At 41.5% G+C, this 16,928-nt stretch overlaps 2 protein-coding genes and 1 non-coding gene across 5 annotated transcripts in view; 1 reads left to right on the plus strand and 2 right to left on the minus strand.

Moving 5' to 3' along the window:
- The window catches only part of TBC1D31 (TBC1 domain family member 31), a 40,459-nt gene extending 39,540 nt beyond the window's left edge, over window positions 1-919 (plus strand). The window contains exon 22 of the mRNA XM_026679097.2: window positions 646-919. Coding sequence (XP_026534882.2) covers window positions 646-776 — 131 coding nt within the window. The 3' untranslated portion in view covers window positions 777-919. The remainder of the gene's footprint in view (window positions 1-645) is intronic.
- A 2,518-nt stretch (window positions 920-3,437) lies between these two features.
- TRNAM-CAU (transfer RNA methionine (anticodon CAU)) lies at window positions 3,438-3,510 on the minus strand. Its single transcript has one exon. It is a non-coding gene; the product is annotated as a tRNA-Met (tRNA).
- Window positions 3,511-5,139: 1,629 nt separating this feature from the next.
- On the minus strand, window positions 5,140-14,096 carry C3H8orf76 (chromosome 3 C8orf76 homolog). Of its 3 annotated transcripts, none has more exons than XR_015749040.1 (6): window positions 13,829-14,096; window positions 12,047-12,142; window positions 11,032-11,175; window positions 9,726-10,241; window positions 8,068-8,200; window positions 5,140-6,483 (listed from the first exon to the last, which is right to left on the minus strand). XR_015749040.1 is itself a non-coding variant. In XM_026679090.2 (6 exons), exons 1-6 carry the CDS (start codon window positions 14,012-14,014, stop codon window positions 6,310-6,312), a joined length of 1,203 nt encoding a protein of 400 aa, XP_026534875.2. In that variant the 5' UTR covers window positions 14,015-14,091; the 3' UTR covers window positions 5,140-6,309. The 3 variants fall into 3 exon arrangements, 2 of the variants coding, with proteins under 2 accessions (XP_026534875.2, XP_087818287.1); XM_026679090.2 differs by having other exon boundaries at window positions 9,772-10,241; window positions 13,829-14,091; XM_087962161.1 differs by lacking the exon at window positions 13,829-14,096 and adding an exon at window positions 13,523-13,646 and having other exon boundaries at window positions 9,772-10,241.
- Between the last annotated feature and the right edge of the window lie 2,832 nt (window positions 14,097-16,928).

Here is a 16,928-nt window from a genome sequence, read left to right on the forward strand (position 1 = left end):
AAGATAAGAGTTGGAATGTACTTTCACTTTCAAACTGCTGCACTGCTCTTCCAGTGTTGTGGTTAGCCGGCAGCAGGTGTGAACGGCTGAGGAGAGCGAGGACTCAGATGAGGGGCCAGGACCATTAGGGAGGGGACTGCTGCCTTCAGAGATTTTGGGGGCTGGCAGCAGCGATGAGGAGGTTCCCGAGGAGCCTGTGCCAAGTATGTGTACGCGCAGGATTGCTCACAGGAAAGAGCAGCTGTGAAGCGAACGTTCTTTGCAGGAAGCAAAGACGTTTTGAAACTCAGCCTCGTGGACATTACAGTATCTTAATTTGGTATTTGAAGACTCTGTGTTGTGAAATATTTCTTATCGGTGATTCTTGGCAGCCTCGCACAGTTTTGGCAAGGTTTGTGTTTATCAAAGTTAATTAGTTTGCATCAGCCTTTTAACTGGGGATTCGTAAGCCTTATTAAAAGGTTTCTGTTCCCTTTGGTTATTGTTTGTCTTATTGGAAAAGGGTTGGTCAGAACATCCAGATTTCCTTCTCCCTCTTTTTTTTTTTAATGGCAACTATTAAAACAGGAATAGGAATGTTTTATGAGTTGACAGTTGTAACCAATCATTTTTTTTTAAAAAAAAGGCCTCTTTTCACCTTTCAAGTCTCTTTAGACCGAGGACGGCAGGAGCTGGAATCGAAAGAACGGGAAATAATGGCTGAAGTTAGACAACTCAGGAAGAAGCTCATGTCGCACGCTCGGGGGAAGGCAAGCTTACCACCAGAGGCCCAATGAGAGAGAGAGAGCTGAAGGGCCCCCGATACAGGCTCTCCATGGACTTCCTCAATGAGATTCCAAGAAGAAGAGATTGGTTTTGCATCATGTTTTCAAAATACGTTTTAGAATTATTTTTGCATATAAAAAATAAAACCTTTGAACGCAGATTGGACCTTTGAAACTTTTACCCAGTATTTTAAATAAGTTTTAAATAAATGGTTGCAACCTACAGTATCTTCAGAATTGTTGGTGGGCAAGAGCTGAAAAAGCAATGGATTGCAGGGAGGTGGGGGGCGTGTTCCTTCAAGATTTTTCTTTTATTTCTGTTGATCTTTTGGTCTGTCTGCCTTCTGGCAACTGATTCAAGGCTTTTTAAAAAGAAAATTAATAGAAGTCCTGTCCAGATCCGGAATACTTAATACGAAAGGATCTGTTGGATTTTGGAGATGTGATTTGGCAAAGGAAGTTTAGCTGAGGAAATGCCAAGAGTAATATTTGGAGAGTGAATTCATTGGGGAGAATTTGCCGCATGTAGACATACCTGTTGTGCATCTACCTGAGCTTGGAAACAGGCTTGATTTTCAACATCTCTCGGAAACAATGGTCCGTTGCGTTTGCCCTTGTGCATTGTTGAAGAAGTCCTCTGAAATCCATTCCAACGACCAACCTTAGACTAGGCTTCTAGGGTCAGCCTGAACCTCACCAGTTGCAACCGTCACACTTGATCCCAGAAAAAATAAAGATATCCACGTCTTTACTTTGGCTATTACCCAGAAGAGCTCTGCTGAGGTTTTTCTCCAATGAGCCAAAGGGAGAATCCAGGCTGGGTTGTCTCAAGCCTCGTAGCTCTGCAGACCGAGTTGAAATCTGAGGACATACCCCACCCCACGCGGGTACAATCCCCAGTTCTTCACTCGGTCGTGGCTCATTCAGACCACCCTTACAGGGCTCTGAATTGTTTAAATTGTTGAAGAAAGTGTTTGAAGTTTTGAAGAATATTTCTATTCCCTGGATTCTAGGTTTTTCATTTTGGCATTAGGAGAGAGTTTTGACAGCTATCCCGCTTGCCGGTTTAGCCGATTTTTTTTTTTAATTTCACGCCTTTTAATTTTCTCTTTAATCTTGGCTTGTTTGGGCTGGTCACTGGTTTTTTGTTGGTTTCTGGTCGGATTGAGGGCGGAGGGTGCCCCTGAGAGCCTGTGTTGCCTGAGCTGGGGCTGGAGTCAGCACCGATAATTCGGTCTGTGTCCAGAGCCGTTTCCCCTTGATTTTGATACAGCTGCGGTAACCGTGAGTCACTTCAGACTGCCTTTTTGCATGAGCGGCTGTTTCCGACTTAACCTAACCCTGACCCTACTTAGCTTCAGAGGCCCACAAGGTTGACCAATTCCCTAATGGGAATCCATTCTGGTTGCTGGTATCCTATGAGAAAATTCCCAATGGAAGAGTTATTTGACCAAGAGAAAGCTAAGCAGCCATTCCTTGGGATGTCACAACTGCAAATGACAGCATTGTGAAAGGGTTGGTCTGCTACTCTTGATTGTGCTGTGATTGTTCAGTTCTGGTCACCAGTGTGGGTAACAACAAGCACATAATGCACATCCCCTAAGAGGCATCTGGCTTCCGGTGTCGTTTATACCTGGAATGGCTGCCATTTGTGAATCCCAAAAGCCAGGATTTTTCTGACACAGAACAATCAACCAAATGGCACAGAAGTTTCCTTCAGAAATTGTGGGAGCTTGATCACTGGAAGCTTTCAAGAAGAGACTGGGCTGCCATTTGTCAGAAATGGCGTAGGGTCTCCTGTTTGGAGGGGGGGTTGGACTAGATGACCTACAAGGTCTCTTCCAACTCTGTTAATCTGATTTGCAGGCCTAGTGACAATGATCATTCTCCAGAAACTCTAGAGGTGCACCATGTGCTTATCTTGGTTCACAAATCCTATTTTGATAGTTCACGCAATATCACAGATGGCCAGAGGGAAGGTTTTTCATGCACCGTGTCAACAATTCGCCAAAATTTAACACCGGAAGTTGGCTTATCACAAAAAGTGTGGGTGTGGGTGTTCTTTGGGAACGCAAGCGGCAAGCTTTAAAGATGCATGGACTTCAACTCCCAGAGTGCCCCAGTCAGCCATGGCACTTGAAGTACACCTATCTTTAAATTGTTGAGATTGAAGAATCACTGCCCAAAGATTTCTGAGTGTACTTTTTGAGTGAAATAGGATCCTGCATCTGAAAAGATCAAAATATTGCTGTGATAAAAGACAGGGACAGTTTAAAAAAAAACAAAAAACAAATCTGTCACTTTGGCTGAAAAAAATCACAAGCTGCCCTGTTTTTGAAGGAAAAGCAATCTAAGTTGCAGCAAATCCAAATGCTGGTCTCTAAAATAAATGCCAGTATTCCATTTATTTTTTACAAAAGTAAATTTCAGTGTCAGTACACGTGTCTGCCCAGAACAGAAGTAAATGTATAAGAAAGATACTTAAGGACAGGTTAAGTTCTAAGGCCACGTCTCCCCACTTTAAGCAGTTCGTCTTTGCTCTCCTTGCCATCCTCCCGGAAGTAGCCTTAGGCGTTTGCATGGATGGGTATGGAGGGGGGTCTTCTTTTCCTGTGGTCCAACGAGTGGGTTGTTTTTTTTTTTAATTTCTTGCTCGGGGCGAAAAAGTTGCTCTGCCCCGTGTGAGGCTCGAACTCACGACCTTCAGATTATGAGACTGACGCGCTGCCTACTGCGCTAACGAGGCGCATGGAAAGGCGGGAAGAAAATCTCCTCATCAAGAGGAAAACTCGTTCTGCTTAACAAAAAAAGGAGAGAATCGCAACTTTCACGAGCTTAACGTGTTTTAAGTATGAAGGAGGAAAACAAAAGTTTCTCCTCCGTAGAGTAATTAATTGCACTGGAACAACCCCGGAGTGAACGGATGGGAGGAGGTAGGCAAGATTTCCGCCTCGCCCGCCCTCCCAACAAGCCGTTTCCACGTTTTTCCACCCCCTCGGGAGAAAAATGCAGTGGCAGAAAAATTGAGGATTCTGTCCAGGTCTAGACCATCATGGAGCAGGGGGACGGGGCAACGAGGTAGGGGAATCTGGCTACCCCGGCTGGGTTTTGATAGGCGACGAGGTGGTCCACCAAGGGCTATTAAGAGCAAACAGTAGGCAGCACAATTTTGAATGGCCGCTAGAGGGCAGCCATGAGACTTCAGCGCTCTGCTGCCCTCTAGTGGTCAGCCCAGATATAGCAGCCCTGTGAACAAAGACGGGGTATCCACCTTTTGCGAGGAGGAGGAGGGGAGGAGAATAATTTATTATTTTATTACTATTATTACTATTACTATTATTAATTATTATTTAAACTTGCATCCTACCAGAGTCCCAGCAATTCTGGGTAACTCACAACCATCAATGAAATAAATTACAGTAAAATCAGTAACGACAAAATGTGGCCTTTTTAATGGTTCCCCCCCTTTTTTAAAATTATCGTTATAAATCTTAGTACCTGGTATTGTTCCGTCCATTGATATTTGCATGATAGGTGTAGGAATTGTTAACAGTTGGTTGTATAAATAACTTAGAATATTGAGACTAGAAAAGGAAAGGAAAAAATATTCTGCCCGTGTTAATTACGATTTTGGAGGTCAATACTACAAGCATGGTATTTATTTTTTCAATCCAAATTTGAGGATGATTGGATGGTGAGGTAGAAACCCACAACTTACATCAAAATGATTGCTATAGACTAGAGGTACCAATCTTAAGCTGATTTCTCAATAAAGTCTCCCTTGAATTGTTAATAAGGGTTTGTGTGTTCATGTGCCAGTGTCTGTGTCTGTGTGCTAGTCCTCGAGTTATGACCAGTCACTTAGCAACTGTTCAACATTGCAAACGACCCAAAAAACGGGACTCATGTCCTGAATTCAAAATTCTGACAGTCATGCCCCATTTGTGATCATGTGACCGAACTTCAGACATTTTGCAATTTGCAGCATCCTGCGGTCACATGACTACATTTTATGACAGTGTTTGAAATTTGATCACGTGATGATTAGGATGCTCCAACAGTCATGAGTGTGAAAAACGATCATAAGTCATTTTTTTTAATGTCATTGTAACTTTGAACTGTCACTAACTGTTGTAAGTTGAGGACTACCTATATGGATTAAACCGAAGTTACCTGCAGGACTATCCATTCAAGGGCACCCTGCCTCACCCTCTAAAGTCTTTTTTTATACTTTTATTCTTCATTTAAAATATTCATGTATCACTTCCAAAGCAGTAACAGTGATTAAAAAAAACTTTATTCCCTGTTGCCTAAAGTTTTTCAAATGGCAATGAATTAAAGGTCTATTGAACAAAACTATACACGCCCCCAGAAATTTTGAAACATTTATTTATTGATTTATTTGTAAAATATATTGGCCGCAAGGTAACTCTGGACGGCCTACAATCTTAAAAAAGATAAACACTACACAAAACCTAAAAGGCATAAATAAAATACTGTCAAGACCCAATTACTGAGCCCCAATTAAAAGATGGGGAGGAAGGGTAGTCAAGGTCCATGGAGAAACAGTGATGGCACCACAGCTGACCACAACCGGTATAAACAGGAGTGTCAAACTCAAGGCTTGCCCGAGGTGGTATTCAGCTGGTACGGACCGGTTCTGTCGTACTGATAGCGGAAATTTTGTATAGTTTGGAGAAGCGGCAAATACCACCTCTGGCTGGCTCCATCCACCCATCCCGCCTTTTCCTGTCCGATATGCCTTTGTTTTTTTAGCTCAGCTGATTCACAAGACAGAATGGATTGCCGCGCCTCAGCTGAGCTAAAAAACAGCTTACCTCACTAGTGCTGACACAGAGGGCAGTTTTTGAGTGCTGCGTGCACTCTCACAGAACCAGTAGGAAAAAAATTGGAATCCCACCACTGTCCGGCCCGCAGGGGGACACCATAAAAACAGTGAAGGATCGGCCTGCAGTGCCTTTGCCAGCACAAATGGAACTCGGGAGGACCACACGCAGCCCGCCCAAGCTCAGTTTTCAGCCATGATGGCCTCCTGCAGCCAGCAAAAACAGCACCCCAAGCTCCATTTTAACTGGCAGAGGGCTGCAGGAGGCCGTTGTGGCTGAAAATGGGGCCTCAATGAGTGACATCAAGCTGGCCACATCCATCTCAGCCATGCCTATCCCAGCCACACCCATCCCGGCCACGCCCCTCCGAGGTCAAATACAATCCTGATGTTGCCCTCAATGAAATCAAGTTTCTTCTACCCCTGAGGTAGAAGAAGAGCCAGATGTTAAGGTGATTTTCAAATGAAGTGGCTCATCCTTTTCAATGGTAAAAACACTCCAGTGTGAACTGCATGTGCAACAATGAAAATCTCAGTTCCTGTTCCCATGTTCTCTTGGCAAGCTAAACCCTTTGTCTGATATGGCATAGCAGGGGGTTGGACTAGAAGACCTCCAAAGTCCCTTCCAGTTCCATTAAAGTACAGATGGGATAAGCAGAACTGAAAAACTGAAGAAGCGCTTTCTGCAGCCAAGTGGCGTTACGTCGGGCAGTCCATGTGAGGAAAGCAGCCTCGGAGCTTCTGGAACCATTTTCTTTCAAACTCCAAGGTGGATGCAGTCATGACAGATGGCAAGGCTTCAGCAGGGAAGCATTTCACCTCTTCCTGAGCTTCTCCTTTCAGCTTTTCCGGGACAAGATCTTCTCCCATAACCTATGAGGAAATGTGTGTACCGGAAGCCAAAATATCAGTTTTGCACTAGCTTATAAAAATGTTCAGAAAAGAACCAACCCATAACCTTCACACAAAAACAATAAATTAATCAGGTTCATGGCCCTAATTTTAATTCCTATTTATATATCATGTACTTTCAAATGTACATTTGCTTTCCAAGTAAAGCATACAGAATTTTGTATGATTAATATCATTTAATACGGTATGATTAACACTGTTAACTAAACTTTGTGTAATTGTTTAATACACTACACTGTCAGTTCATTGCCATTTTAATAAATATTTTGCAGCATTTTTTGTTATTTTTTATAAGAGGGAAAAATACTTTATGCATACTTTGTTAACTCTGACCGAAAATATTTCTCCCTTCTCACATCAAATTGAGGAAGAGTTGGACATTTGCAAAGTTTTTTTTAAAAAAAGCAGGATTAATATTCTCAAATTATACCTTCTAATAGATTTCTAATTTAGTTAATGCTAACTGGCTCAATTCATGCAATCCTTAAGCATGAAAAAAAATGACTGACCTTGTAAAGATTTATATAAGAAAAGGTTGAAGAGGCAGCATATTTGTTTATGTTAATGATCAGGGATGGTTTAACACTGTGCAGGAATCGCCCAAGCAAGAAAGGTTTGAAAAATTGGTCCACATTAACCCTAATCCTGACTCAGGATTTGATGAGCTCTCTTTTCCCTGAAAACACAGTCCTTAACTTACAAGGTCCAGGTTATTATTATCTTTATTGTCAGAGTACAACATGTGTTCAAAGATTCAATGGTGTGAAGTCCTCTGCAGTCGCATGATAGGGCTTATGGCCATTTGCAGTGTCTGATGGTCGCATGACTGCATTTTATGACGGTTTTGCCAAAACCCAGTACTTCTCATTTTCAGCAAAACTGCACCTTTGTCAACAATGGGTTTGCACTTATGACCACGATGTTCATTTAATGACTGCAATTTAGTGACTTACGATCACCACTAAAAATGTCCTCAAACCATAAGAATGATATTTTTTGCAGTGATCGTAAGGGTGATTGCCGGGGTCATTAAGTGGGCACCATAGTCATAAGTGTGAACCCACTATTTTACAATCCTTATGACTTAAGGACTACTTATTTTCAAGCAGAGACAGAAGACATTTTAATGAGTCCTGTAATTACAGAATTCCTGCATTGGGGTGATAGAGTAGATGACAACTAAGATAACTTATTATTATTACCTAATGATTATTGCCTTTATTGTCAGAGTACAACATATGTACAATGAGATTGGCTGAGCCTCCCTTTGCGCACTCCCCCCCAACACAAGTCACAGTGAGGACAAAAGTTCCTAACACAGTCCCAATCTTATTATAACCCTAACTCTAAAATTCTACCCATGTTTGGACATTTTTTAGCAGGAATCCCCTTACATTACTATCACCATCACTTCTTATTCTTCTTAAGGGCTAATGGGAAAAAATAACAAAGCAGCTATCTGCAAATTATTGGATGTTATTTCTTCATTCATGATTCCTACTTAACCAAGAATGTTTACACAATTGTTGATGAATTGTGACTGACCTCAGTCATCAAGGACAAGTTGTCTGCCTCCAATTCAAAAAATCTCATTTTTTCTTCAATTTCCTGTTGCGTTTTCAAGTTATTCTCTAAAGCAAAAGAAGACTGAGTCAACTGCATAAGCTGAAACAAAAGCCTGGAAACAAGAGAAAAAAACGAACAATTAAAACCAGCAATAACTTAATTTTAAACTCACCCTTTTTTAATTCACGGGATCTTTTCCCATCAAAGGAATAAAAGTGTTTTCAAACTGAGCTATTTGTTTATAAATAAACCAGCTGAATGAATGTTTGAAGGGGCTTAAATCAACGTTTTTCAAATTTAGCTATTTTAAGATGTGTGGACCTTAATTCCCAGAATTCTGGGATTCTGAGAGTTGAAGTCCACGCATCTTAAAGTTGCCAAGGTGAAAAAACACTGGCTTAGACTGACATCCAAACATGGGCTGCCTTGATGTGCAAAACTATGCCACTGAATAAATCACAATTTTTGAAAGATTGTCCTTGCAGCATTCCAATTTGCACATCACAGAGTTATTGTTGGATTTCCAGAAAGTTGTGAAGAACTGGCTCTTCCCTGAGCAATGGGGTGTGGATGCTGCAGGAACTCTGGTGTGGAAGTAGCTTGTTTGATTAGCTGATAATATGATTTTTACTCTTAACCCAGGTTATTTTTAATAGGTCTGTAAAACTGGCTTGTGTTGATTTTTCTTAGCCACCCAGAATTCCTTGGATAGTCGCAGAGCTATATAAATTAAATAAAGCTAAATCAAACTTGCATGTTGACCATGGACCATTGTACACAGGAGTAGGGTACTTTTGAAATATCAAATTTGGTTTTTTTTCTTGCATCTAAACTTGCAATTTAATAACTTTGATCAGTTTTAAAATCACCACCTTGTCCTAAACCATGACTTTAATCTGAGCAGGCTGGAATAAACTAGGATTCTGTATTGATTAGCAACCCCAGCCAGCTTTGCAATAAACTGGGATTCTGTATTGATTAACATTTGACCTCCACAATGAGTAATGAGGAGGCTGGGAGAAGATTTGATCATACGGGTAAGTCTCTTGAGAGAACGCAAAGAATAGATTGTCTTTGACTTGTGACCAGAATTAGAATTGGAACATTCACTGTCTAAACAATGCGGTCATTAAGTGAGTTGTACCCGATTTTATGACTTATGCTGTGGTTGTTACGCAAATCACTGCAATTGTTAAGCAAATCAGCACAACTGTTAAGCAAATTGACTTCCCCCCAACAATGTAAATACAGGTGATCCTCGACTTACAATCACAACTGAGCCCAAAATATCTATTGTTAAGTGAGACGGTCACAAAAGGGGATCACATGACCCTGGGACACTGCAACCGTCATAAATAGGGGTCAGTTGCCAAGCGTTTGAATGTTGATCACGAGACCATGTGGATACTGCCACGGCTGTGTGAAAAATGTTCATAAGTCACTTTTTTCAGTGCTGTTGTAACTCTGGTCACTAAATGAACTGTTGTAAGTTGAGGACTACCCGTACATCCCATCTTGCCAAGTGCCCGAAGTCTGATCACGTGACCAGAGGGACATTACAACAATTGTAAAGTCACTTTTTCCACCGTTGCAACTTTGAATGGCTGTTAAATGAATGGCTTTAAGTCACGGCCTACCTGTACTTTATATGCAAATAAGGATATGAAAAGAGAGGAGGTGTACCTGGCTCTAACAAAAGAGGCACACGCATAGACACAAATGTCTTTCAATCTTCGATCCCCTAAAGAAGCTCTCTTGGTTGTGGACCCTGGCCCTGAATTTCCCGGGATACAAACAGGTCTCTGCACACTTTGCGATTCCACACAAGATCCAAAGCTATCGGTTGTGTGGATGGTACACAACAAAGGATCATCCTTCCTCTGGCTCTGTGTCCGATGACACACAAAGCTGCCTGCAATTAAGCCACTGCCTTGCCACAGAGGAGCTTTGGTTCCAGACAAGGGGACCGGAAATTGCAACAAACTCATGTAAGTTTTAGCCAGCAAATTCCAAGTTTGTGGATGAAACGGGTGCAACGAGATCAGTCTTTGCAAGCACCCAATTACATTCTCAATATCCTCCAGAAGGCAATAAATGGCATATTGCAGATTAAGTATGGCTGTCAGATGGTCGGTATTCGTTGCCCCGTTTCTCTAGAAAAAAAGAAAAAAAGAGCGAAGGGAGAATAAGAGTTACTCTAATGTGATGTTTCACAATCTTGCTAATTAAGGTGTTTTGACTTTAACTCCCAGAATTCCCCAGCTAGCCTAAGTTGACCGGGAAATTCTGGAAGTTGAAGTCCAGACATCTTAGTTAGGGAGCCGTGGTGGTGTAGTGGTTAGAATGCAGTACTGCATGCTAATTCTGCCCACTCCCAGCAGTTCAATCCTGGCTCAAGGTTGACTCAGACTTCCATCCTTCCAAGGTCAGTAAAATGAAGAACCAGATTGTTGGGGGCAAGATGCTGACTCGGTATATCACTTAAGGTGTGCTATAAAAGCACTATGAAGCGGTATGTAAGTCTAAATGCTATTGCTATTGCTATCTTAAAGTGGTCAATTTTGGAAAACACAGTGCCAATGTCTTCTTACCCTAAACTCTGGACATGACAAAATATACTTTCCCCAATAAAACAAGTCCACAATTTTCCTGAAATAGCAAGCTAAAAATTTTTTACAAGAATTTCTCTAGTGTACAAGTGCGTCCAGAGATTAAGCTTAATGCTAGCACTTACTTGACAGTATACTAGTTTCTGTTATATATTTATTTGCCACCCATCTTGCTACATGCCTTTTTTTAATTGAAAAAAAAAACTTTAAAAAAGAATCGAATGGGACATGACAGGCATGAAAAGAAATAGCCTCAGATATACTGATATGTATATAGTAAGTTGAGGATGCAAGCTGATCTGTGAAGAGAAAAGTCACCTTGAAAAATACCCACCAGGTTTTCTGCAATTCTCAGCGCTTCCTCGTGTTTCCCCATATGAGCTAAACAGCGGGCCTGGCTCTCTTTTAAATCTCTTCTCATGGCAATATTACTGGAAGGTACAAGGGCAAGGCAACTGGAATATTCCTGAAGGGCTTTCTGAAATTAGATTTACCAAATGTTAGTGTAACTCCAAAAGCATGAGGGGGTTGTGAATTGTGCCAAATTATTCAACATCAGGTAACAGTTGTACGTGATTAAAAGTAAACACAAGCATCGCATAGACATTTTCTTAGAATTGATTAATTTACTTGCCAAATAATGTCATGGCCTTTCCAGAATATCTACCTACCTACCTACCGTTGTGCTCATAAGTTTACATACCCTGGCAGAATTTATGATTTCTTGGCCATTTTTCAGAGAATATGAATGATAACACAAAAACTTTTCTTTCACTCATGGTTAGTGGTCGGCTGAAGCCATTTATTATCAATCAACTGTGTTTACTCTTTTTAAAACATGACAACAGAAATTACCCAAATGACCCTGATCAAAAGTTTACATACCCTGGTGATTTTGGCATGATAACATGCATACAGGTTGGCAAAAAAGTGTTTGAATGGCTATTAAGGAAAACCATCCTATCTATCTATCTATCTATCTATCCATCCATCCATCCATCCATCCATCCATCCATCCATCCATCCATCTATCTATCTATCTATCTATCTATCTATCTATCTATCTATCTATCTATCTATCTATCTATCTATCTATCCATCCATCCATCCATCCATCCATCCATCCATCCATCCAACCATTTATCCATTTATCCATCCTTCAATCCATATATCCATCCATCCATCTATCCATCTATCCATCCATGCAAAGTTGAAAGAAAAGCAACCAGACAGATTGTTTCAAGAATATATAAAATAACCTTGCTGAACCTGAATTTTCAACATGTTACCTGGAATTTTGGAGGGAACCAATTTTACAAGGCTGGTTCATGAATGCTCCATGAAAGTACCTGAAATTCTTGTTTCTTATAGGCCAGATCTCCTCTGAACTTTTTTATGTTCATCCTTTCAAGATCGTCCTGGCATTCTACCTGTTCACAAAACCACTGTCAAGAGAAAGAGGAGGCATTTCATGGCACTGCTACCAAGGAATACCAATATCATGCAGTATAAAAGTTGCACCAAATGTTAGATAGTCTCTCTTAAACACGCAGGGATGCTTTATTATTAGTTCCTACAATTTCTTCCAATCAATGACCCCCCCAAAAAAAGAGTTTGGTTGGAACTGAATTCAGGGATGCACCAGAGTTACCCTACAACAGGGGTCTCCAAGCTTGGCAACTTTAAGACTTGTGGACCAACTCCCACAATCCTCCAGCCAGTTATGCTGACTGGAGAATTTGGGGAGTTGAAGTCCACAAGTCTTAAAGTTGCTAAGTTTGGGGACCCCTGCTATACAAAACTTCCAACTTGGCAAGGCAACAACAGAGCTCTTCCCTTCTATCCCACTTCTTCCTCCCACAATCAAGAAAGATAAACGCTTTGGGTGGGATTTAACTTCTAGTGACGCTATTGACAGACTGTCAGAGGTTAGAGCCCAGAGAGGATACCACCAGGAGATCACAGATTTGACTAATCGAAAGCCAATTAGTGGCTATGAGTAGCTGGCTTGGAAATCAGGATGTTGTGAGTTCTAGTCCTCCCTAAGGCCTAAAAACTGGTTGGGTGACTTTGGGCAGTTACTATCTTTCATCCCAGCCCACCTCACAGGGTTGTTGTATGGAGAAAACAGGAGGCAGGACTGTTAGGTATGTTTACAACCTTGGATTGTTTTTACATACACATACACACACACTATAAAAATGTTCAGGATCTAAATATAATAACAACAATGTAACATCCCAGACTCAACAATTCTCAATAAGAAAGGCAAAAATGTCTGGCTAGTGGATAATTGCAATTCCTAGAGGCAGCAGAAGAGAAGAGAAAGAACGGGAGAAGGTAGCAAAATACGAAGACCTGCAAACAGAAGTGAAACAACCCTGACAAAAGAAAGATAATGTCAATAGTAATAGGTGCCCTTAGGTGCAATCCCAAAACAACTGGAGCATCGTTTGAACACCATCGGCATTGACAAAATCACTATCAGTCAACTGCAAAAGGCAGCTCTACTTGGAACAGCTTACATCCTGCAATAGACACCTTTAATACCATCAAACAAACAACACCTACCTCTTCCGGGTCCCTGGAATTTATGCAATACAATGAACAGTTATGTTGCCTAAAAAGTAGGTGGACAAAATAGCCAAATCAAGGCTAGGCATCTGGCTGACTGTGCAACCAATCACATAACAACAAAAACAACAACAACAACAACAATAATAGGAAAGGCGCCCTGGAAACCCCTCCAGAAATACTCCCTCTTATATGGCTGAGATTGAGAGCTTCCCTGGGCTCTCCTGGTGGTCTCCTTTCCAGGCACTGACCTCCAACAGCCTGCTTTGACCTCAACAGGACGATCAATGACAACAGCACTGAATCCCAGCTTGTTCAGATTTACAAGGATTGGGCCAGTCATCTAAGTGGGGCAATGACAATCCCACCTGCCCCCAACACTAAATTAAACCCAGCCACATCTGTCCTCCGTTTCTGCAGGGTAGCAAGAAAAACAGCTTGCCCCAGAGCATGTGCAGAGTGCAACGTCCTTCCTCCCAACCCAGTCGCACGCCCCAGCCTCAACACGTGGGTCTGGAGGCACGAAGGTCCGTGAATCTGCCCCCCCCCCCTTTCACCTCGGGCTCGCAGCACCGGGCGTTGTAGTGGGAAGCAAGGGGGCCGCCGGTCCTGGACGTCCCGCCGCCCTCCTCCTCGTCCTCGAAGACCGACTCCTCGAAGGCAAAAGGCAGCAGCGCCATCCTCGGCGCCGGCGAGCGACAACTTTCGGAGGCTCCGTTGCTAGAGCGGCTTTCCCGGATCATAGATGACGCCCACAACCACGGCTAGGTCGCCCTCAAGTCAAACGAAGCTGCCCTAGACTTAGGAACACTACTCATCCGCTGCTTCGAGTTTTCGGGTTCGCTTTAGAAGTTCTTTCCCGATGAAGAAGAGAGAGCCATTCATACAGACCAATACTTTGGGATCAATACTTTGGAAAGCGATAGTGTTCAGATATGGTTGGGCTGCAGTCCCCACATGGCTGAGCCAGTACAAATTCATGCTACCTGTTAACTTGTAGTTCACTTCATTGCACTTCAAAGGACTCCGTGGAGCCGGTTTCTATAGCAAACTGTGCTAAAAAATTAATTCAATGTTTCTTGACCTGGGCAACGTAATAATTCCCCAGCCAGCATTTTTAGTGAAGTTCACACAAGTTAACTAAAACGTGACGGGATGAAAGACAGCAGTCTCCCACCCTATAGAGCTGAAGAAGCTTCTTGGATGAGAAGCAAAACGTCTTCAAAGAAAAACCAGAAAGTCCCAGTTGCCTCTTGAAAAAAAAAGCACTTTTGGGATTCCCATCCTATAGTTCCTGCTTTCTCTTGATCAATATTCATGTGAAATCATTGCTGATCGGGAGACTAATGCAGTGTTTCTCAACTTGACAACTTTTAATAGGTGGACTTCAACTCCCAGAATTCCCCAGCCTATTCCTACCCAAGGAATATGGTAAACTGGTAATTATCTACTGTAGGAGGCATGAAAATCATTGTATTTCCAGAATAGTAGTTTCTTTTCCTTTTCCTGCACCTTTCCTTTTTTTTTCTTGCTATTCTTCTCTTCAGATTTGTCTTTTATTTCCTGTGAAATGCTTAATAAGTATAAATACATTTTTTTTAAAGTATGCTTTTCAAAGTTACAGAATGCTGTTGGCCTTCCAGTTCGCTTATTGCAAAATCAAAGTGTTATTATTATACATAACAATTATGATTATTTATTATTCAATAGATCATTGGATAAATCAAGTGCAGATGACCACAGTCAAATTATATCTTCCATATTATGCAAAGAATAAATCTATGAAAACGACTGTGATGCCAGGAAAGGAAAAAAGATGACAGCAGTAAGGATTGCGTCAGTCACAGTGGCCATGAGCGCAGTTGGGAGACTTGAAAAGATAGGTGAGGGACAGATCATCATGGAGAAAATATATACGATTAATAAGTCAAAAATAACGGGTTGGCACATATTATTACCATATTTAAAGTCACCTGGTTGAATTGGGTGGCTATAGAAATTGAATAAAATTTTATCCCTTTATTTTTGCAAGAAATGAGTTCTGATCTCTGATGAGTCTGCTATCCTTTCTCTGCAGCTTGGGAATAAAAATGAACTATTAACTGAATGACTAACTCTATTTTTTTTGTCTACTTCATGCTTACAGCTCGTGACTGCAACAGATTTTACTAGTCTTGCAGTGGTCATAAAATGAATGCTCAGTCTTTACGCGAATGCCATGGTCATTAAGAGAACCCGTAGTTTGCTATTGGGCATTTCTACCATAAATTGGAAATAAACATGTTTCTGGTGAAAAATATTACCAGGATGCTACAAATGGCTATAAATATGAGCCAGTTGCTGAACTCCTAAAATGCAGTCACATGACCACAGAGTGTGGCCATCATATTTTCAAATCTGGGTTGTAAGTACTTCTTTCAAGGGCTGTTGTAACTTCAACGGTCGCTAAGCGAGGACTACTTATATTTTGAAGCTGACCTTTCTAAAATTTGGAGAAAACACAGCAGCCAACCTTTACATTGAATCCACTAAAATAAATCTTCCCAATTAGATTAAAGCACATTGGGGGGAATGGTCACTAAAGGAAGTGTTGTAAGTTGAGGACTAGCTGTAGTACTTCCATTGACTGTAATTGCAAGTAAAGGTTGCAATGTCAGGCTCCCAAGCCATGTGGAGATTCATGGCTCAGTCCAGGAGCACCCTTAGCATAAGACGCTCAGTCAGCCATGCAGTCTTGAAATCTGAGATTTACAGCAGAGATTGACCAGCAAGAAGTAATAAAAGCAGGAACAGATTCCTTCCAGAGTAGTTTTTTGTTTTTTGTTTGACAGAGATCCAGCATGGGAAAACATAAAATACAGTAATAACGTTTCCTGCTATTTGGGCTTTAGTGTATTGCTAAATCATTCCTGTATTTCATGCAATTCATCATTGCTTAATCCACCTTCCTTTCAAGTTACTAGCCTAAGTGAGTTAATTTCTGCAACTAGTTGAACAGGCTTTTATCAAACCGTGGTAATGGAATTAATTTTTTATGCAACACAGTTGCTCTTAGTCTCTTTTAGAGTTGTTTTTGAGTGAAGCTTTTCAAAGTTAACAGATAATCAGAGTTGGAAGGGACCTTATAGGTCATCTAATCCAACCCGCTACCCAAACAGGAGACCCTACATTTCTGACAGGTAGTTCAATCTCTTCTTGAAAAGTTACAACGGCATTGAAAAAAAGTGACTTATGGCCCTTTTTCACACTTATGACTATCACAGCATCTCCGTGGTCACGTGATGATTCAGGTGTTTGGCAACTGACTCATATTTATGACGGTTGCAGTGTCCCTGGATCATGTGATCCCTATTTGCGACCTTCTGACACGCAAAGTCAATGGGGGAAGCCAGATTCACTTAACAACCAGGTTACTAACTGTAGCAACTGCAGTGATTCACTTAACTGCTATGGCAAGAAAGGTCGTAAAATGGAGCAAAATTCACTTAACAACTTAGCAACCGAAATGTTGAGTTCAACTGTGGTTGTCGGAAAGTCCTCAACCAATTGCCAGAACAGGGGCCAGAATTTCTGTTGCTAAGTGAGATAGTTAACAACTTTGAGAGATATTTTTGGCCACAATTATGGAGGGAATCACTGCGGTTGCTGAATCAGGTG

Source organism: Notechis scutatus, chromosome 3, assembly GCF_049901735.1.
Source record: "Notechis scutatus isolate UNSWTSFEM ecotype Mainland chromosome 3, rNotScu1.2, whole genome shotgun sequence".
Taxonomy (NCBI): domain Eukaryota; kingdom Metazoa; phylum Chordata; class Lepidosauria; order Squamata; family Elapidae; genus Notechis; species Notechis scutatus.

What these genes read in the sequence shown, in the direction of transcription:
- C3H8orf76 (XM_026679090.2), bottom strand. Translation starts at nt 14,014, where the DNA reads ATGATCCGGGAAAGCCGCTCTAGCAACGGAGCCTCCGAAAGTTGTCGC. An exon ending in TGAGAATTGCAGAAAACCTG is followed by an intron (nt 10,242 to 11,031) that starts GTGGGTATTTTT and finishes CTTTTTTTCTAG; the next exon opens with AGAAACGGGGCAACGAATAC. An exon ending in ACTTGTCCTTGATGACTGAG is followed by an intron (nt 6,484 to 8,067) that starts GTCAGTCACAAT and finishes ATTTCCTCATAG; the next exon opens with GTTATGGGAGAAGATCTTGT.